The sequence below is a fragment of the Mauremys reevesii genome, linkage group 15 (genome assembly GCF_016161935.1).
Source record: "Mauremys reevesii isolate NIE-2019 linkage group 15, ASM1616193v1, whole genome shotgun sequence".
NCBI classification, from domain to species: Eukaryota; Metazoa; Chordata; order Testudines; family Geoemydidae; genus Mauremys; species Mauremys reevesii.
Window position 1 is genome coordinate 1,823,985 of NC_052637.1, and position 22,083 is coordinate 1,846,067.

General features: G+C 51.3%; 1 protein-coding gene and 1 long non-coding RNA gene across 2 annotated transcripts in view; both read left to right on the forward strand.

Moving 5' to 3' along the window:
- The window catches only part of LOC120382929 (zinc finger protein 707-like), a 37,716-nt gene that overhangs the window by 4,173 nt on the left and 11,460 nt on the right, over positions 1–22,083 (forward strand). Inside the window, exon 4 of the mRNA XM_039500414.1 lies at positions 577–690. Coding sequence (XP_039356348.1) covers positions 577–690 — 114 coding nt within the window. The remainder of the gene's footprint in view (positions 1–576; positions 691–22,083) is intronic.
- LOC120382942 lies at positions 11,938–14,946 on the forward strand. The gene is made up of 3 exons (XR_005588283.1): positions 11,938–11,986; positions 13,486–13,573; positions 14,904–14,946. It is a non-coding gene; the product is annotated as an uncharacterized LOC120382942 (long non-coding RNA).

The following is a 22,083-nucleotide window of genomic DNA, read 5'->3' on the forward strand; positions in this document are numbered from 1 at the left end:
ATATAAAATCATGAGTGATGTTGAGAAAGTGGATAAGGAGAAGTTATTTACTTATTCCCATAATACAAGAACTAGGGGTCACCAAATGAAATTAATAGGCAGCAGGTTTAAAACAAATAAAAGGAAGTTCTTCTTCACGCAGCGCACAGTCAACTTGTGGAACTCCTTACCTGAGGAGGTTGTGAAGGCTAGGACTATACCAATGTTTAAAAGGGGACTGGATAAATTCATGGTGGCTAAGTCCATAAATGGCTATTAGCCAGGATGGGTAAGAATGGTGTCCCTAGCCTCTGTTTGTCAGATGGTGGAGATGGATGGCAGGAGAGAGATCACTTGATCATTGCCTGTTAGGTTCACTCCCTCAGGGGCACCTGGCATTGGCCACTGTCGGTAGACAGATACTGGGCTAGATGGACCTTTGGTCTGACCCGGTACGGCCTTTCTTATGTTCTTATGGATGCCACGTTCCTCCAGCAGAGCACAGGGACAGGTTCCACTCACGGAATGTCCTTAGTGACAAGTACTCCACCAGTGCTCCATGCACCCTGATCTGGTCTGATTTCACCCCCTGCGCAGGATTTCCCCTTGCCAAACCTGAGCTTATCGCCCGCCTGGAGCAAGGGGAAGAGCCGTGGGTGCCCGATCTCCAGACCTGCGAGGAAAGAAGGCTTCGAAGATGCCCCCATACAGGTGAGGACTGACACAGAACCATCTAGGGAGGGAAGGAAAAAGTTGAGAATCCCCAAATATGGTGTGAGTAAACACCTTCAGTTCTTCCTCGTTTCAGCCAGGACAGGGCTGTAGTCAGCAAATATCGCTCACGACTTTCCACCCATCCTCTTAGATGCAGGAGTTTCCTTCCCATTTCTCCTTCACTTTGGGTGGGATGTGGAGGCAGAATCCAATTGCTCAGTCTCTCTGTTGGGTTTTCCCTCGGTGCTATTCCTCTTTCTTCCAAGCACAATGACTCCTGTCTGGATTGTCTCTCTTCCAGAAGGTGCTGAGCGAGGGAATGAGAATGAGGAGGAGAATCATTATCAGGAAGTTCCTGGAGAAGTGCAACCCCAGGCGACCTTTGTGGGAGGAGCTGAAGGGAAATGTTTCAGTCCAAAGTCAGCACGAAAGTCACTTAAGAAAAGCCACACAGGAGAAAGGCCCCATAAGTGCTTGGACTGTGGGAAAAGTTTCATGCAAAGGTCACACCTTGTTTGTCATCAGTCAATCCACACAGGAGAGAGACCCCACAAGTGCTTGGACTGTGGGAAAAGTTTCAAACAAAGGTCACACCTTGTTAAACATCAGTCAGTCCACACAGGAGAGAGACCCCACAAGTGCTTGGACTGTGGGAAAAGTTTCAAACACAGGTCACACCTTGTTCAACATCAGTCAGTCCACACAGGAGAGAGACTCCACAAGTGCTTGGACTGTGGGAAAAGTTTCATAAGAAGGTCAAACCGTGTTGAACATCAGGCAATTCACACAGGAGATAGACCCTACAAGTGCTTGGACTGTGGGAAAAGTTTCAAGGAAAGGGCCTACCTTGTTAAACATAAGGCAATCCACACAGGAGAGAGACCCCACAAGTGCTTGGACTGTGGGAAAAGTTTCATACAAAGGTCAGACCTTGTTTGTCATCAGTCAGTCCACACAGGAGAGAGACCCCACAAGTGCTTGGACTGTGGGAAAAGTTTCATACGAAGGTCACACCTTGTTTGTCATCAGTCAGTCCACACAGGAGAGAGACCCCACAAGTGCGTGGACTGTGAGAAAAGTTTCACAAGAAGGTCAAACCTTGTTCGACATCAGGCAATCCACACAGGAGAGAGACCCCACAAGTGCTTGGACTGTGCGGAAAGTTTCATACGCAGGTCAGTCCTTGTTACACATAAAGTAGTGGACACAGGAGAGAGACTCCACAAGTGCTTGGACTGTGGGAAAAGTTTCAGACTGAGATCAGCCCTGGTTAAACACCAGAAAAACCACACAGGAGGGAGACCCCACAAGTGCTTGGACTGTGGGAAAAGTTTCAAACAAAGGTCACACCTTGTTCAACATCAGTCAGTCCACACAGGAGAGAGACTCCACAAGTGCTTGGATTGTGGGGAAAGTTTCAGACGGAGATCAGCCCTGGTTAAACACCAGAAAATCCACACAGGAGGGAGACCCCACAAGTGCTTGGACTGTGGGAAAAGTTTCAAACAAAGGTCACACCTTGTTCAACATCAGTCAGTCCACACAGAAGAGAGACCCCACAAGTGCTTGGACTGTGGGAAAAGTTTCATACAGAGGTCAGAGCTTGTTAGACATAAAGTAGTCCACACAGGAGAGAGACCCCACAAGTGTGTGGACTGTGAGAAAAGTTTCATAAGAAGGTCACACCTTGTTTGTCATCAGTCAGTCCACACAGGCGAGAGACCCCACAAGTGCTTGGACTGTGGGAAAAGTTTCATAAGAAGGTCAAGCCTTGTTGAACATCAGTCAGTCCACACAGGAGAGAGACTCCACAAGTGCTTGAACTGTGGGAAAAGTTTCAAACACAGGTCAAACCTTGTTCAACATCACTCTGTCCACACAGGAAACAGACCCCACAAGTGCTTGGACTGTGGGAAAAGTTTCATAAGAAGGTCAAACCTTGTTGAACATCAGGCAATCCACACAGGAGAGAGACTCCACAAGTGCTTGAACTGTGGGAAAAGTTTCAAACACAAGTCAAACCTTGGTCACCATCAGGCAATTCACACAGGAGATAGACCCTACAAGTGCTTGGACTGTGGGAAAAGTTTCAAACACAGGTCAGAGCTTGTTAGACATAAAGTAGTCCACACAGGAGAGAGACCCCACAAGTGCTTGGACTGTGGGAAAAGTTTCAGACGGAGATCAGCCCTGGTTAAACACCAGAAAATCCACACAGGAGAGAGACCCCACAAGTGCTTGGACTGTGGGAAAAGTTTCATAAGAAGGTCAAACCTTGTTGAACATCAGGCAATCCACACAGGAGAGTGACTGTGTAAGTGCTTGGACTGTGGGAAAAGCTTCACATGGAGATCAGACCTCATTCAACATGGGAGAATCCACACAGGATCTAAACTTCTGTGACACATGACAAAAAGGGTTAAGCAGCTTCCATGTAATTGACTCAGATCAGGCCTTGTTACACATCAGGGAAAACTAAATCCTCAGTACCACTTCTAGGGCCGGCTCCAGGCACCAGACGAGGAAGCACGTGCCTGGGGGGCGGCACTTTTTGCTTGGGGTGGAAAAAAAGCTTGAGCTGGCTCTGATCACTTCAAACGAATCTTATTGAGAGCGGCAACAGTTCCTCAGTACCTCTCTGCATTTGATTTTGTTACAAAATCAATAAGTTCGGATGGCATGAGCCCCAGAGGGACAGACGGTTCCACGGGCAGTCCTCCTTCGATACCCCATTAGAGATTTCAAAAGGTCTCTTACCTCTTGATTGGCGCCTTGGGGTTCGAAGGGGAACAGTCCGCAGTAGCTGCCGCTGGCTGAGCTGGGCGTTACCATCCGAGTCACGGCATCAATAATTGTGGAAGAAAACAGAGTTTTTACTTTTAGGTTGGTTGTAACAAATCAGAGACAGTTTATTCTTAAGCAATTGCAAGACGGGAACTGCACACCCAGGCAGGTAATCTCTCTTAGTCCAGGTAGGGCTCCAAAGATAAACAGTTGGAGCAAGACTTTCTACCTTTTTTTAAATCGACAATAATGATTATAGCTGAACAACCTTCCAGCTTGCTGAAACCAGAAAACTGGATCTACATAAAGGTCCATCAGCGAAAGACCGCCCTGGCTCCACGCTGGAAAGGCCCTTATCAAGTCCTGCTGACTACCAACACCGCTGTAAAATGCCAAGAACTGACTGCCTGGACCCGTGCTTCTCACTGCAAAAAGGCCTCTCCACCTCAAGAGGACTTTACGACTGATGATCAGCCTGTTTCTCCTTCTGTAATGCCAAGAACTGACTGCCTGGACCCGTGCTTCTCACTGCAAAAAGGCCTCTCCACCTCAAGAGGACTTTACGACTGATGATCAGCCTGTTTCTCCTTCTGGTGCTGCTGTTTCTTTTGGGCAGCAGAAAAAAAGGACAAGATAAAGTGCTAGTAACCTCTCCCTTGTCCACTGACAGAACTACCACGCATTTGGATTGTGCTAAAAAACCTAAAGCATTACAGGGTGATGTGCTAGTAACCTCTCCCCTGCAAAATGCTAAACCACCACTGTGCCAAGAAAGAAGTAGGAACACTTACTCTACTGAAACCACCAAAGCCCAGGGATTTCTGACCACAAAGAACATTAAAAACTGGGACTGGTGGGAAAAAAAACCAAAATATTGTATACTAGCAAGAAGGACATTATGGGGACGAGTCTTGGAAATGTGATATTCGTTGGACTTTGGGGTTTATTCCAAGTAATGCATGCTGTGCTTTTGGACAAGTACCTTCAGCATGTATAGCACTCCCCAGTTGGCTTTCTGATGATGAATACCAAAGGCATTTTGCTGCCACAAATGCTACTCCTACCATCTCCCCCACCACCACTACCTCCCCTGTAATATACCCAAATTCAAATATATTCTAATGAAATACAGTGGCCAAAGCCTTCACGTCTTAGTGATTTACTAAAATTCTGCTCAAAAAAATTGATTCTTTAAAATTCAAAATAAGTCATATAAGCAAACAAGTAAAAAAACAAATGGGTCAATAAAAATAGAAATCTAGACTATCACTACAAATAAGCCCCCAAAATCTAAAATTAATGGGTTCTATAGCAAGGTAAATATAATGGCCGTTCCCGAAATGTATAGCATGTGAAATGAAAAAGTCCCTTATTTTTACTTAGTCACCCAGCTAGGGTAAATAATCAAACGTTTACCCAAAAAGTCTGTTCTGCCACCGGAAATTTTACCTGTACTAAAATAATCCCAGTAACCAATAATTTAACCTGCACCATATTGCAATATATCCCTTCCCATGCTATTAATGCTAATGCCTCCCAAAAGTATTTAAAGTGTTTAGCCAATAAATGTGGCATGGTACTTCACCTAAAAAAAAAAAAAAGAGAAAGCTAAATTATGCTCGGGACTATAAATGTACACTGCCCGTCTCCAGTTTTCAGGTCACCTCTATATATTCTAATTGCTCAAAAGGAGCTGCCATTAGGTTAGCACAGCAAAGGGCCTGGGTTTCCTCTTAAAAAAAAAAAAAAAGGTGGGGGGAGGGGACATCACTAATCATCTATAAAATGGTGCCAGTAGCGCAGCTGCAATTTGGAATATCTATAAAGGCCAACAACATAAATAAATTGGAAAAGGCCACGGGTCTTCTCTCTGGAGCACAGCTAACCCAGGTACAGGCTGAATTACGTGTTATCTCTGCCTTTAGTTCAATGACCCAGAAACTTCTGATGACGATGGTGCTAAATATCACTGAGGCTGGGAAGGCATTGTGGTGAGATCTGGCTTGTTCAGAAATTCAGGATTTCCTGAATGACCAGCTCATGGCCATTCAGAGTGATCTGGAGCATCAGGCTTTGCCTACGGCTCTTACAGACACTTCAGGAGTATCATCTGATCCGTGGCCGTAAAGACTTTCTGGGTGGAAGTGCAGGCATTCGCAGTGCTCCTTCCAAGCATACGGACCAACTGGAGGGATGTGGGTTCCCACATACTGTATGCTGCTGGGTCCGTGGCAAAAATGCATGTGGGATTAAATAATTCACCAAAACATTTGGGAAATTAAACTACCTGGTATTCCTAACCGATTTGTAGTCAGTGCTCCTGGAATAATCCCCGACATTTAAATAAAAATAGGGAATCAGTGCACACTTTGGCCTTTAGAACCCCCACAGCTTCAGCGTGTACAAAAACTGAAGCCTGGGGAAGTTGTCACTGTTCATGACAACGTTTGCTGGAAGGGTATGGGACAAAAAACGACCCTACAGAACACCTGCTTTTCCAAGCTAATAATAGCCGCGTGTATGTTGTAAGAGAAAACTTCAATAGGCTCATATTTCTCCCAGGCCTCTATTTATCCAAGGTAAGCTAACTGCATAAGTGAGTAGGAGGGTTGGAGAAGGGGGACAAGAAAGAAACTTGCCAAAGGAGAAGGAGTGTTAGAAAACCCAGTAACCGCAAGAGGACAGCCTGTGAATAACAGGAAAAACTTCTTTTGCTATATTCTTAATAAGGCTTGTTTTTGATAAACTTCTAAGTTACTAATAAGGTTTGGAAAAGTGGGTGTGTAACTGTTTGTGGTTTTAAGCTTTAAGGTTCCTTGTTATCGGGAGAGCTACCAGCATATGCTTCAAATAAAGAAGCCTCGGGCTGATCTGACTCAAACACAACGCATGGTTAATATTCCACCCCAATGTCAAAGCCACCACTTTGCAAGACATACATTCTAATCTCACCACTGCTGCAGGCAATAGAGTTCTACAATCATCCCTGAGATTCCAAATAACCCTTTAATTGAACTGCCTTAGTACCTGACCGATTCCAAAATTTGCTTTCACTGCTACCAAAGGTCCAGAAAATCTCTGAATTACAAGGTCAAATTCATATGCTCCAAAATATATATATCAAATTGAAAAGTGTGCCTTTCATACAGCCTATAGTGTATCTACTTTATGTACTAATTATGATATATTGTGCTATGTAACTAAGGCTGTACAACAGCTGCATCATATTATTACAATGGGAATGTTAATGCTTTTATTGCTTTTGTTTAGCTTAAAATTATGTTGTCGTAAAGAATGTAATAATAATAACACCTTACATGTTCATACTAACCCAGGGCCAGTGCTACCATTAGGCGACCCTAAGCAGTCGCCTAGGGCGCCAGGATTCGGGGGGTGGCATTTTGTGCGCTCCCCACGGGGCACACGGGAGCTTCCGGTTCCACTCCTGTCGTGCCGCCAAAGAAGAACTTTCTTCCGATGTGCCGCGGAAAACAGCAGCAGGCAATTGAGCAGCTCAATGACTGCTGCTGTCGCCGGCGGCATTTCGGCAGAGAGTCCTTCTTCGGCGGCACGACGGGACTGGAACCGGAAGCTCCCACGTGCCCTGAGGGGAGCGCACACAATGCCGCCCCCCGAATTCTGCCTAAGGCGCCAGAAACCCTGGCGCCGCTCCTGTACTAACCATGCATTGTTGTTGCAGCCAGCCAAAGCCCATGAGGCTAAACCATTTAATCTAAAATCAAAAATGCAAGGTTTAATAAAAATAAAAGTTTAAAATTGATTGTTGTGCTAGAAGCACAAAAGGGGTGTGTGTGGAAGTGTAGTAGCCATTTTGTGTTGTCAAGTGACAGAGTAAAAGACAGGCTAACCTTGCTAATAGCGAAAGATTTGTAGAAGCAGGGTTTGTGCTAGGCGGCTGGGGAAATGGTCAGAAATGCTGTTTTTTGACCTTGCTTTAATAATAATAAAACGTAAACTGCAGCAAAGCTTATTTAAAAAAATCAGGCAAAAATGTATAAACAAACTGCAGCTATAATCATTATTGTCTATAAAAAAAAAGGTAGAAAGGCCTTGCCCCAATTGTTTATATTTGGAGCCCTACCTAAAGTAAGGGAAATTCCCTGCCCGGGTGTGTCGTTCCCCTCTTGCAATTGCTTAAGAATAAACTGTCTCCAGGATCGGTTGTAGATGGTTGATGATGCGCTGGAGAGGTTTTAGCTGGGGGCTGTAAGTGATGGCCAGTGGTGTTCTGTTATTTTCCTTGTTGGGCCTGTCCTGTAGTAGGTGACTTCTGGGTACCCATCTTGCCCTGTCAATCTGTTTCCTCACTTCCCCAGGCGGGTATTGTAGTTTTAAGAATGCTTGATAAAGCTCTTATAGGTGTTTGTCTCTGCTGGAGGGATTGGAGCAAATGCGGTTGTGTCTTGAGGCATGGCTGTAGACAATGGATCGTGTGATGTGTCCTGGATGGATGCTGGAGGCATGTAGGTGTGACGAAGTGGGACTGTTCCTACTGGGGTGCTGGGTGCAGATCTTAAGTATCTAGCAAAGCAAAAGGCCATGCAGCCGAATGACTGAGACTCTGTCTCCTAGCAACTGATGGCCCGGGCCCCTCCGTGCAAAGGTGCTGGCTGAAGTTGTTGGAGACAAAAGGGTGAGGTGACCTCCTGGCCTGGGAAAGAAGCTGAGGAGAGAGGAGGGGCTGGAGGGGCCTGGGCAGACTGGAGCTGGCTAGGGAAAAGAAAGGAATCAGAGACAGGGCTCTGATCCCCAACGGGAGCTGTGGGGCTCCTGGGACCCCAAGATGGACCTAACGTGGGGCTCCTGTTATCTGGGCCTGCAAGACCTGTGTTGGACTGTGTTCCTGTCGTCTAAATAAACCTTCTGCTTTACTGTCTGGCTGAGAGTCCTGGTGAATCGGAGGGAGCCCGGGGGTGCAGGGCCTGACTCCCCCACACTCCGCGACAGTAGGTAAGTATAGAGGTCAGTAGGTTTCCAGTATAGGGTGGTGTTTATGTGATCATCAATTATTTGCGCTGTAGTTTCCATGAAGTGGATCTCTTCTGTGGCCTGGTCCAGGCTGAGGTCGATGGTGGGGTGGAAATTGTTGAAATCCTGGTGGAATTCTTCAAGGGCCTCCTTCCCATGGGTCCATATGATGAAGATGTCATCAGTGTAGTACAAGTAGAGGAGGGGGCGCTAGGGGACGAGAGCTGAAAAAACGTTTTTCTAAGAAAGCCATAAAAATGTTGACATACTGTGGGGCCGTGCGGATACCCGTAGCAGTGTCGCTGACTTGAAGGTGTAAGTTGTCCCCAGATCTGAAATGGTTGTGGGTGAGGACAAAGTGACAAAGCTCAGTTGCCAGGTGTGCTGTGGCCTCATCAGGGATACTCTTCCTGACAGCTTGTAGCCCATCCTCGTGTGCAATATTGGTGTAGAGAGCGTCTCCACTCAGCAGGCTCAAAAAAGAGGCTCTCTGGGAAAACCCAGCCATAGGGTAACCCAGTTTGTTACTGAAATATGCCATAGTACTGGGGAACGCCCACAGACTAACTCCTCAGGGACAACAAAGGACTGACTGTCCCTGTTAGAAAACTCTTATTTGGCAGTCCACCAATAGAAAGAAAGGGGTAAACAAAGAAACTTACAATTCATCTGTAGCGTAGTGTGGTGCTCACCTGTGCCATGGAGTTCCTTGACCCCATGACCCACTAAAGAATTTTCCAGTATAAAGGTTCTGAGTATCAGAAGGGGCAGGGAGAAGGGCTCTGGCCACCTCCCCTGCTCCATCTCTACTCATGGGAGCAAGATCTCTTGAAAGACAATAGCAGCATCATTGAGCTGGGGGTGTGGTCCTAGCTGGAAGGCTTTCCAATGAACATGGACTGCTGAAAGCTTTGGGGTGAAAGACCTCCCTTTGCTTGTAAGGGTACGGCAACACTCCAAACCTAAGTTGACCTGTATGAGGTTGACTTATAACCACTCCAGTAATGACTGTGGTAGGTGATGTCCACACAATCCTTCTTGGGTCGGTGCGGCATGTCCTCACCAGGAGCACTTCCACCGACCTAAGAGGGGCAGTGTGGGGCACTGAGAGCCCGGTCTCTCCAGTCCAGCAGCAGCTCTCTCCCAGGACTGTGGCTGCCCTACAAGCTCTGTGTGAAGTCCCCCCCATCTAAGCCCCATTCCCCGCTGGTCAGAACTGAGTCTAACCCGTCTGCCCTCCGGTTACTTCCTCCACCATCAGAAAGCAGAAGTTGTTCCTGACGCATTCCCAGCACTTATTGCACATTGGGTGGTGTTAGCGTGGGCAGGTGCCTGGTTTTCAACCATGAAATCCAGTCGAAAAGGGGACCTGAGAATATCTAATCAGATCTACTGATCGGACACCCAAAGTCGAATTACTGCGGGTGGGGAGGAACTGGGTCATCACTCGCATCAGACCCTATTCAGCCGGGGCTGCCTCCTATCTGCCCTGGGCAGCTGCAGCTCCCAGGCCTGGCTCCACAGGCAAGTCCCTCCTGACCTAGCCAGGGAGGGGAGGAAGAGAAGTGGAGGGCGGGCAGAGCCTTGGAGGAGGAGGCGGAGTTGGGGCAGGGCCTTGCAAGGAAGAAGTGGGGCAGGGCTGGGACCTCAGGGGGAAGAGGTGGGGCAGGGAAGGTTCCAGCAATCCTGCTTGAGTGTCCATTTTTAAATATTACCAAGTTGCCGTCATCCTGAGTCGCTAGCTGAGAAGTTGTTAAAAATTTTAGCAAACGTAGAAATAACATTTTTTCACAGCAGCAGACTTACTAGCTAGCAATAAATAAATTATGATTTTCACGTTTATAGGTGTAAGGGGATTGTTGGCCTCTTACTGAAACTTAATGAGTTGGCCACTAGTTGGCCATCTCGATCGGTTGGCCACCTCCTAATACCAAAAGAAAGGGGAAGGGCCAATGAGAAATCAAGATCCTGAGACTGACAATGGAGAGGGGCCAATGCTTTAGGTCAGCCTGATTGACAGGGCAGGCAAGCCAATGAGGGAGTCAGCAGCCCGGGGTCCTCTCCTCTCCTCTGTGTGAGTGGAGCTGGCTGGGCCAGAGCAGAGCAGGAGGTGCCAAGGAGAGAGGAGAGTTGAGCTGGAGGCAGAGCAGCAGCAGTGCTGTGGCAGAGGGAAACTGGAGCAGTTCGGAGCTGGGAGCAGTGAACCAAGGGGACCCTGGGCAAGGAGATGCCCTCAGCCAAGAGGCCTTGCAGGCCAGACTGGGTGTGGTTTGAGCATTGGTCTGCTAAACCCAGGGTTGTGAGTTCAGTCCTTGAGGGAGGCCACTTGGGGATCGGGGAACAAATCAGTACTTGGTCCTGCTAGTGAAGGCAGGGGGCTGGACTCGATGACCTTTCAAGGTTGCTTCCAGTTCTAGGAGATTGGTATATCACCATTTATTTATTTATAAATAACCCTGACAGGAAGAGGCTGATCTAGGAGAAGGGTCCTGCCACCTAGAGCCTGAGGGCATGTGGCCACCACCAGAGTAAGTGTCTGATCCGCAGCATCCCTGCAGCACAGCCAGGGCTTGGGCAGGAGGCCTGGGACATGGGAGGAACAGACTGTGAACTGCCCTGGCATCCCACAGACGCTGTTTGTGGTCCCCCCGCTCCCCCCCCCCCCCCGAGTGGAGTGACATGTTTTCCTTTAATCTTTCCCACTTTTCTCCTCATTTTTGTATTACTTGTTGTTTAATAAATTGTATTTGTTCTGAACTCTGTGCAATGATCAGGGAAGTGTCCAGAGTGAAGGGAACACCCCCCGATGGGGATACCTGTCCTGGGTGATCACAAGAAGATTGGGGGTTGAGCACCTCAGGAGCCCTGAGCCCAGCCTGGGGGTTATGGGGACCAGAGTGGAAGGGGAGGGGTCCTGGAGGTCATGCAGGCCTCTGGGTACAGGACTCAGATCCTTTCGCTAGCCAATTCCACCATGGCTCCGTATAAGCCAGAAAAGTCCCCCCACGCTAGGAGGAACGTTGCCCCCTCCTACCTCTGTGCATATTTATTGGCTTCTCCTAAAGTTAGTTAGGATTATAAGGGAAAGTGTCAGAGCGGCCACCAGTGAGAGTTGCTGGCCACAATCTGAGGCCACCAAATTTGTTCGTGAGACCCCCTGGGCCAGATGCTCATGATGGGCCCTTCTGACCTTAGCGCCTGGGAGTGGAACAGGAGCCGGACCCAGAGATGCTGCAGCGCGATCCCATCAGCGCTAGGACCCAGGAGCCGCCGGGAGGGCTCAGGCCCGGCCGCAGGAAGTGACTCGCAGCCGCTGCGGTGACTCTGGCTCCCAGGCTCCTGGCGAGATCCCCGAGCCCCAGGGGGCGGCTGGTGCGGGGAGCCCGGAGCCCTGGCTGCAGCCGGGAGAGGGGAATCTCCAGCAGGGCCCTTCCCGCTGCTCCCCCCCAGGAGCCTCTCCCAGGGCAGAGCCCCCAGCCCGGCCCGGCCCCTGCCCCGGGGGGCCCCGCTCGGAGGGAAGGTGAGAGAGACCCGCCCCCCCCGCACCCCCGGGCTGCAGGGGGCGGAGGCTAAAGAGGGGCAGGAGCGGGGTGGGGGCAGGAGGCGGCTGCGGAGGCTGCGGGGGGCAGGCTGGGATGGGGGAGGGGACGCACTGAAGGGAAGATGGGGCGATGCGGAGGGATCGGGGGGATTGTGGGGCTGAGGTGAGCGAGGCCGGAAGGGGGGAAGATGTGCGGGGGGCACTGGGAGGGAAGGGGGGATTTGGGGAGACTGGCGGGGGAAGGGGGGGGAGATGCCCAGGCAGCTTCTCCGCCCCACGGGACACGAGGGGGGAGGGGCGGAGAGAAGCTTTTCTCCTCCTGGAACTGATCAAACCAGCTTTGGGAGTGATCAGGGACTAACCCCTCAGGGCGCAGAGGCTACAAAGCAAAAACCCAGCCCCGCCTCCCCCCACCGCCGCTCCCAGTGTGTTATTGTCTAGGGTGACCAGACAGCAAGTGTGAAAAATCAGGACAGGAAGTGGGGGGTGATAGGAGCTTATATATGAAAAAGACCCAGAAATCGGTACCATCCCTAGAAAATCGGGACATCTGGTCACCCTGTGCAGGGCCGGCTCCAGACCCCAGCATGCCAAGTGCGTGCCTGGGGCGGCATGCCGGTCGCCAGGAGGGCGGCAGGTGGGTACGGCGGACCTCCCGCAGGCGTGCCTGCAGAGGGTCCGCTGGTCCCGCGGCTTCAGTGGAGCATCCGCAGGCACGTCGGCGAGAGGTCCACTGGAGCCGCAGGACCGGCGACCGGCAGAGCGCCCCCCGCGGCATGCCACCGTGCTTGGGGTGGCGAAATCGCTAGAGCCGCCCCTCATCATATGTATTGTCAGACACACCCATGTTGCTGGGGTCTGTGTCTCATGAGTTTTGGGGTCTGCCCGGGGCCCTGGTCTGATTTTCCTGCAGGATTCACATCTCAGCCCCACCGGAGTCACTGCTGCTTTGGGCAGGCAGGGAGTGTGGATGGGCCGCTGGGCTCAGCCTCTGCCTGCCTGTTTCCAATAGCGGTCCGCCCCAGTGCGCTGGTAATCAATCAAAGGCCTCAGGCGGTTCTGATCCAAACACAACGCGTGGTCGTTTTTCCACGACAAGGCTAACCCTAACCCTAACGTCACGATATTTGTAGAAGCGAGGATTGTGCGAGACAGATAGGGAAACGACATGGGAAGCTGTTTTCTAACCTTGCTTTCAGATAAGAATGGGAAGGAAAATGTATAACAAGATTCAGCTGTATCCGTTGATATATGTGAGGGGAACCTATAAATATGTGCTTTAAACTGTTGTACTTTGGAGACCTGCCTAAGAAAGGGAACCCCCCCTCTCCATAGGCTCCCCCTGCAATTGCTTGAAATAAACTGCCTCTGACTTGCTGCTAAAAAACACAAGAGTGAAGACTCTGTTTCTTCCATGTGGGTGACATGGACTGAAGCCTCTTCTAGAACCACCCCCATTGCTCCTCTCGCCCCGACAGGCTGAGGAATCACGTCCACATTTCGCTCCAGATGGTCCCATCTTCCAGGAGACAGGGAAGGGAAATGGCTGTGGTGGAGCCAGCTCGGGTAGGAGATTTTCAGGGAGCTACTGGGCAGGGTGAGGGAGAGGCAGGGAGGAGACAGGGTGTGAGAAACCTGCTAATTTTCTGAGTAGGCCCATTGGAGGCGGGGGATGGAAGAGGGGACATTCCCCCATTTCTCAAACAGGATACAACCCCGTAGGCAGGCCTGGGAACATTTTCCAGACTCCCAGTGCTGGAGTCTGGACCCACTGGCCTCAGGCTGCTGTGAAATACGAAGGGAAGCTGTTGGGATTCCTGTCCCTGTCCCCGGCTCAGAGCTCTGCTTCCCATGTCAGCCTGTGGCTGGCAGGCATGTGGGAAATAAGAAATCCCAGCCCTGCTCCGTCTGATGTGGGGGACAGGGAGCGCTCACCTTCTTCTCACCCCGAAGCCTCTGAGCTGGGTGGTGGTGGGATTCTGCCAGTCTGGCCTTCCCAGAGCTTCATATTTTTTTCCCTTTCCCGTGACTGGTGGGATTGTGGCTGGGGCAGCCAGGGCCGCCCAGAGGATTCCAGGGGCCCGGGGTCTTCGGCAGCCGGGGGCCCTTCCGTTCTGGGACCCGCCGCCAAAGTGCCCCGAAGACTCGTGGCGGGAGCCCCCCGCCGCCGAATTACCGCCGAAGCGGGACCCGCCGCTGACGTGCAGCCCGGTCTTCGGCGGTAATTCGGCGGCGGGGGGCCCCCGCCGCGGGTCTTCGGGGCACCGGCGCGGGTCCCGAACGGAAGGGCCCCGCCGCCGAATTACCGCCAAGACCGGGCTGCGTCGGCGGCGGGTCCCGCCGCGGTAGTCGCCAGTGGGGGTCCTTCCGCCCGGAGTGGAAGGACCCCGCCGGAAGACCGGGAGCGAAGAAGCTCCTGCGCCCTCTTGCCCGCCCCTCTGGGCGGCCCTGACCCTATCCACCCCCAGAACACCCACAATCCAACCCCGCCCGGCCCCAGCCTCTTACCCCGGCTCCTCCTCACGCGCAGCCTCAGCGCCTCGGCTGAACAGCCGCAGCGTGCCTCTGGCGGCGCCTGAGCCCCGCCCCTCTCAGAGCCGCGTGGTGAGGGGGCGGAGCTGCGAGCTCACGCCGAGCGGAGGGAGCTGAGCTGAGCCCGGAGCTTGCAGCCCCGCCCCCTCCCCACGCGGCTCGGAGCGGGGCGGGGCTCAGGGGCCCCGCTGGAGACAGGGCGCTTGATGCGCTGAGGCTCCAGGAGAGGGGCGGAGGCGGGAGCCTCCGCTGTTCTCTTGGGGGCCCCTGCAGAGCCCGGGGCCCAGGGCAAATTGCCCCCTTTGCCCCCCCCGGGCGGCCCTGGGGGCAGCAGGCGCTGAGTGGGGGACTCTTGTTGTTTCAGATGCCGGTGACCTTCGAGGAGGTGGCTGTGTATTTCACCCAGGGGCAGGGAGCTCTGCTGGACCCTGCTCAGAGAGCCCTCTACAGGGACGTCATGCAGGAGAACTACGAGACGGTGACCTCGCTGGGTAAGGGCTTCCCGTCCACTCTGTTATTAGAAGCCGTGGGACCTACGTATCTGAATGTGTTCAGGTTCTTCCTCAGTCAGTTACATTAGAGGCGAATGGGTTCCATAATGCTCAGCTGCCATGTGAGAGAGACTTGCATCTCTGTGCCCTCTCCAGTGGAACATGGGTGTCAAAACCCAGTGGACAACCAAACCATCCCCCCACTCCACCTTTCAAAGGGGCATAAATCCAGCATTGTCCTGTCTGTGTTGTTTCTTGGCTGCACACACATTCCCTGTTCACCTCCCTCGTTGGGACTAGCTCCAGCCCAGGGGAGGGCTCTGGGCTCTGCAGCTTTAGAAAGAGGCAGGGGTTTAAGTGCAGAGCCGTGTGTGTGAGTCAGCAAGGCCCCCAGCGCACAGATCCTGGGAACACCTAGTGAGGGTGTAGTAATAATTCAACTCACCTCCCCAGACAACTTCCTCTGCGCAAGGGGGCCCAGTGACCACGTTCCCTTCCTCTTGGATTCCACGTTCCTCCAACAGAGCACAGGGACAGGTTCCACTCACGGAATGTCCTTAGTGACAAATACTCCACCAATGCTCCATGCACCCTGATCTGGTCTGATTTCACCCCCTGCGCAGGATTTCCCCTTCCCAAACCTGAGCTTATCGCCCGCCTGGAGCAAGGGGAAGAGCCGTGGGTGCCCGATCTCCAGGCCTGCGAGGAAAGAAGGCTTCTGAGATGCCCTCATACAGGTGAGGACTGACACAGAAACCATCTAGGGAGGGAAGGAAAAAGTTGAGAATCCCCAAATATGGTGTGAGTAAGCACCCCCTGTTCTTCCTCGTTTCAGCCAGGACAGGGCTGTAGTCAGCAAATGTCGCTCACGACTTTCCACCCATCCTCTTAGCTGCAAGAGTTTCCTTCCCATTTCTCCTTCACTTTGAGTGTTTGGGTGTGATGTGGAGGCAGAATCCAATTGCTCAGTCTCTCTGTTGGGTTTTCCCTCGGTGCTATTCCTCTTTCTTCCCAGCACAATGACTCTTGTCTGGATTGTCTCTCTCCCAGCAGGTGCTGAGCGAGGGAATGAGAATGAGGAGGAGGAGAATCATCAGGAAGTTCCTGGAGAAGTGCAACCCCAGGCGACCTTTGTGGGAGGAGCTGAAGGGAAATGTTTCAGTCCAAAGTCAGCACAAAAGTCACTTAAGAAAAGCCATACAGCAGAGAGACCCCATAAGTGCTTGGACTGTGGGAAAAGTTTCATGCAAAGGTCACACCTTGTTAAACATCAGGCAGTCCACACAGGAGAGAGACCCCACAAGTGCTTGGACTGTGGGAAGAGTTTCATAAGAAGGTCAAACCTTGTTCAACATCAGGCAATCCACACAGGAGCGAGACCCCACAAGTGCTTGGATTGTGGGAAAAGTTTCATACAGAGGTCATACCTTGTTCAACATCTGGCAATCCACACTGGAGCGAGACCCCACAAGTGCTTGGACTGTGGGAAAAGTTTCATGCAGAGGTCACACCTTGTTCAACATCAGGCAATTCACACAGGAGATAGACCCCACAAGTGCTTAGACTGTGGGAAAAGTTTCATACCTGGGTCAGACCTTGTTAAACATCAGGCAGTCCACACAGAACAGAGATCCCATAAGTGCTTACATTGTGGGAAAAGTTTCACATATAGGTCAGCACTTGTTAATCATCAGCAAACCCACACAGGAGAAAGGCCCCACAAGTGCTTGGACTGTGGGAAAAGTTTCATACGGAGGTCACAGCTTGTTCAACATCAGGCACTCCACACAAGAGAGAGACCCCACAAGTGCGTGGACTGTGAGAAAAGTTTCAGAAGAAGGTCAACCCTTGTTCGACATCAGGCAATCCACACAGGAGAGAGACCCCATAAGTGCTTGGACTGTGGGAAAAGTTTCATACGAAGGTCAGAATTTGTTTATCATCAGGCAATCCACACAGGAGTGGGACTCCATATGTGCTTGGACTGTGGGAAAAGTTTCATACGGAGGTCACAGCTTGTTCAACATCAGGCACTCCACACAGGAGAGAGACCCCACAAGTGCTTGGACTGTGGGGAAAGTTTCATACGAAGGTCAGTCCTTGTTCAACATCAGGCAATCCACACAGGAGAGAGACCCCACAAGTGCTTGGACTGTGGGAAAAGTTTCATACGAAGGTCAGACCTTGTTTGTCATCAGTCAGTCCACACGGGAGAGAGACCCCACAAGTGCGTGGCCTGTGGGAAAAGTTTCATAAGAAGGTCAAACCTTGTTCGACATCAGGCAATCCACACAGGAGAGAGACCCCACAAGTGCTTGGACTGTGGAAAAAGTTTCCTAAGAAGGTCAGACCTTGTTTGTCATCAGTCAGTCCACAGAGGAGAGAGACCCCATAAGTGCTTGGACTGTGGGAAAAGTTTCATACGGAGGTTAGAATTTGTTTATCATCAGGCAATCCACACAGGAGAGAGACCTCACAGGTGTTCAGACTGTGGGAAAAGTTTCATACGAAGGTCAGTCCTTGTTCGACATCAGGCAATCCACACAGGAGAGAGACCCCACAAGTGCTTGGACTGTGGGAAAAGTTTCATAAGAAGGTCAAACCTTGTTGAACATCAGGCAATCCACACAGGAGAGAGACTCCACAAGTGCTTGGACTGTGGGAAAAGTTTCAAACAGAGGTCACACCTTGTTCAACATCAGGCAGTCCACACAGGAGAGAGACCCCCACAGGTGCTTGCTCTGTAGGTAAACAATCAGACAGAGATCAGCCCTGGTTAAACACCAGAAAATCCACATAGGAGAGTGACTATGTAAGTGCTTGGACTGGGGAAAAGTTTCACATGGAGATCAGACCTCGTTCAACATGGGAGAATCCACAGAGGAGAGAGACTCCACAAGTGCTTGGACTGTGGGAAAAGTTTCATAAAGAGATCACACCTCATTAAACATGAGTTAATCCACACAGGATGTAATCTTCTGTGACACATGACAAAAAGGGTTAAGCAGCTTCCATGTAATTGACTCAGATCAGGCCTTGTTACACATCAGGGAAAACGAAATCCTCAGTACCACTTCCTGGGCCGGCTCCAGGCATCAGACGAGGAAGCACGTGCCTGGGGAGCGGGACTTTTTGCTTGGGGTGGCAAAAAAAGCTTGAGCTGGCCCTGATCACTTCAAACTAATCTTATTGAGAGCGGCAACAGTTCCTCAGTACCTCTCTGCATTTGATTTTGTTACAAAATCAATAAGTTCGGATGGCATGAGCCCCAGAGGGACAGACGGTTCCACGGGCAGCTCTCCTTCGATACCCCATTAGAGATTTCAGAAGGTCTCTTACCTCTTGATTGGCGCCTTGGGGTTCGAAGGGGAACAGTCCGCAGTAGCTGCCGCGGGCTGAGCTGGGCGTTACCATCCGAGTCACGGCATCAATAATTGTGGAAGAAAACAGAGTTTTTACTTTTAGATTGGTTGTAACAAATCAGAGACAGTTTATTCTTAAGCAATTGCAAGAGAGGAACTGCACACCCGGGCAGGGAATCTCTCTTAGGCCAGGTAGGGCTCCAAAGATAAACAGTTGGAGGAAGCCTTTCTACCTTTTTTTTTAATCAACAATAATGATTATAGCTGAACAACCTTGCCACTTGCTGAAACCAGAAAACTGGATCTACATAAAGGTCCATCAGCGAAAGACCGCCCTGGCTCCACGCTGGAAAGGCCCTTTTCAAGTCCTGCTGACTACCAACATCACTGTAAAATGCCAAGAACTGACTGCCTGGACCCGTGCTTCTCACTGCAAAAAGGCCTCTCCACCTCAAGAGGACTTTATGACTGATGATCAGCCTGTTTCTCCTTCTGGTGCCGCTGTTTTTTTTGGGCAGCAGGAAAAAAGGACAAGATAAAGTGCTAGTAACCTGTCCCTTGTCCACTGACAGGGGTAGAGAGGAGCTGCCTCTCTTCACTCAGCCCCTCTGCCCCCCGCCCGTCTGCATGCAGACAGCACCACTGAGAGGGACTGGTTCCTACAGGGCCTTTTGTGGGAGGCCTGGAGACCCCACCTCTGCCTCCGCAGCATCAGCCTCTGAAGTTCTGGCTCCGCTAGGAGGTGTGGTGGGGATTAGCCAGCAGATCTCTGTGACCCTCCACCAGATTTCCTAGTGTAAACTCACTCTGAGCATCTTATGTGCTCTGACCAGTGCTCCCTCGTCTTTTACATCCATGTGCGGAATGAATTTGGTTCTATGCACCAGGATGTGACACATCATCTCCATATTGGCGCACAGAAGATAATTCATGTGGTGGGGGTGGGGCCAAGGGGTTCGGAGAGTGGGAGGGGGCTCAGGGCTGGGCAGAGGGTTGGGTGTGGAGGGGTGATGGCTCTGGCTAGGCCTGTGAGGTGGGGCTGGGAATGAGGGAATTGAGTTGCAGGCTGCGTTGGGGACAGGACTCTCCCCAGCCCACTCTCACCACAGCAGCTCGGGGCCAGGTGAGAGCAGGGCCGGCTCTGGCTTTTTTGCCGCCCCAAGCATAAAAAAAAGGGGGGGGGCGCCGGAGTGGCAAAGCAGGGGAAAAAATTCAAAAACCCACAGCGCGACCAGAGCGGCAAAGCGGGGTAGGGGGAACAAATAAACAGCGCGTCTGGAACGGCAAAGTGTGTGTGGGGGCGGAATGCAGCAAAGCCGGAGCAGCAAAGCGGGGGAAAAAAAACAACAAAAACCCACAGTGCGGCCGGAGCGGTAAATCAGGGTGGGGGGAACAAAAAAACGGTGTGGCTGGAACGGCAAAGTGTGGGGGGGGGAAATAAACCTGCAGCACAGCCGGAGCGGGAAAGCACGGGGGGGGGGAACCAAAAAACACTGCACGGCTCGAGCTGCAAAGCAGGTGAAAAAAAAATAACCTGCGGAGCGGCAAAGCGGGGTGTGGGGGGGGAACGGCGCGGCCGCCAAACAGGGGAAAAAACAAAACAAAACCCTCCAGGGCTGCCGGAGCCAGGGGACTCCCTGTGCTGCAGTGCACACCTGGTCTAATGGGGAGGGAGCAGGGGCCAGAGAGAGAAGGGGGTGGCGAGGGCTTCAGCGGGGCATTCACCCCGCGGCCTTGATCGCCGCGCTGCCTGTCGGGAGGGCTCTGCGCTGCTCTGGTCGGCGGGGAGGGAAGGACGCGGGCTGCCCTGCCGAGTTTGCTGCAGGGCGCTCCCCTCCTCCACACTGCCGCCCCCTACAGGGCGGCCAGAGCAGGAAACAACGTGGGCCTTGCGTTGCCGCGCCCCGTATCTGCGCCCCAAGCAAGAGCTTGCGTGGCTGGTGCCTGGAGCCGGCCCTTGGTGAGAGGCACCTCTCCCCAGCCATCGCAGCTTCTGTGGTCCTGGGCCGGGCTGAGGGAGGGGTTCCTCTCCCCTGCATCTCCAGTGGACCCGGGCCTAGCCTTCAGAGGGGCCCCTCCCTGCCTGCCTCCACGGCCCTCGATAGCCTGCAGTGCAGCTGCGTTGCCTGCAGGGAACACAGTTTCTGACCCCCACCCCAATCTCCCGTTAGCAGAGTGATTGCTAGTCCCTGAGTTCCCCCTTGGCGGCCAGACTTTCTCGTTCCCAGATAGTCTCGCGTTACACCAGGCCGTGCCGGAAAGCATTTAGTGTTTGTACATTTTATCCCTTATGCACCAGAATTAACTAGATGCTAAAAAAGTGGGGAGCAGGGACAGTAAAATGGGGTGTTTTAGCTTCTCTGCTATTTCAGGGCGACGGGGTGAGTGCGAGAGATTCCCTACTTCCCCTAAAAAAAGAAAGAGGCGTTCTTGTGGCACCTTAGAAACGAGCACCTATATTCGGGCATAAGCTTTGATGGGCTAAAACCCACTTCAGATGCATAGAGTGGAACATACAGGAGGAAGATATACATACAGAGAACATGAAAAGATGGGGGTTTCCATACCAACTCTGGGACTAGTCAATTAAGGTGAGCTATTAGGAGGAGAAAAAAAACGCTTGTAGTGATAATCAGGGTGGCCCATTTCAAACAGTTGACAAGACGGTGTGAGTAACAGTAGGGGAAAACTCATACTAGCTCGCCTGAGTTGATTAGTCTCACAGAGTTGGTATGGCAACCTCCATCTTTTCACTGTGTGTGTGTGTGTGTGTGTCTTCCTACTGTATGCTCCACACCATGCATCTGATGAAGTGCGTCTTAGCCCACGAAAGCTTATGCCCAAAAAAATTTGTTAGTTTCTAAGGTGCCAGAAGGAGTCCTCGTTCTTTTTGCGGATACAGAATAATACGGCTCCCACTTGAAACCTCCTTCCCCTATCACTGTCACGCTCCACTCTCAACACAGCAGGCTCTGTCCCAGCCATGGAAAGTTTAACCTGTCTCCCTTCTTTCCCTCCATCTCCCAAGGTGTCACTTACCACCCTGTCCCTGGCTCTTCATGCTTAGGAGTCACAGCTTTGATGTCTATGGTCTTAGGTCAGACGCCTGAGTGCTGGAGAAGGAAGTGTCACAGACCTGGCAGTGGGCAGGGAAATCTCAATGAACTTCAAAGCACAGTTTGACCTTCACATTTTATAGCCCTGTTTCCATCTATTGATAAAATTGCTTCCTGGGTTTTTCTAGGTTTAGTCCAGATCATTTATAGATGGGAAGGTTGTTTTGTTTTTCATTCTCTTTCTTTTATGATGATGATGCTAAAACTTTTGTAACTCATACAGCCGAATAAGCAGGTGAGAAGTGAAGCCGGTTTAGCCACTTCAGAAGAAAATGGGTGAATTTCTTAAAAGAGTCTCTGAGATTTCACTTTATGAATGTGAAATCATTCTATAGTCCACCCTGGCCTGTGGGTTTTTCTCTCTTCGTGAAGGCCATGAGGTCACGTCTTTGATATTAGTTTAGTTGGATAGTTTGTGGCTCAGATTTCCTGCAGATTTCAAGAGACAAATGGTCATTGGCACGAATCATCCTTTTTTAGATATTATTTTATTTTAATGTTTGTGTAACCCTTTGTCGTGAGATTTTTGTGTGTGTGGTTTGAACAATGACAGTAATAATAATAACTGGAGATAT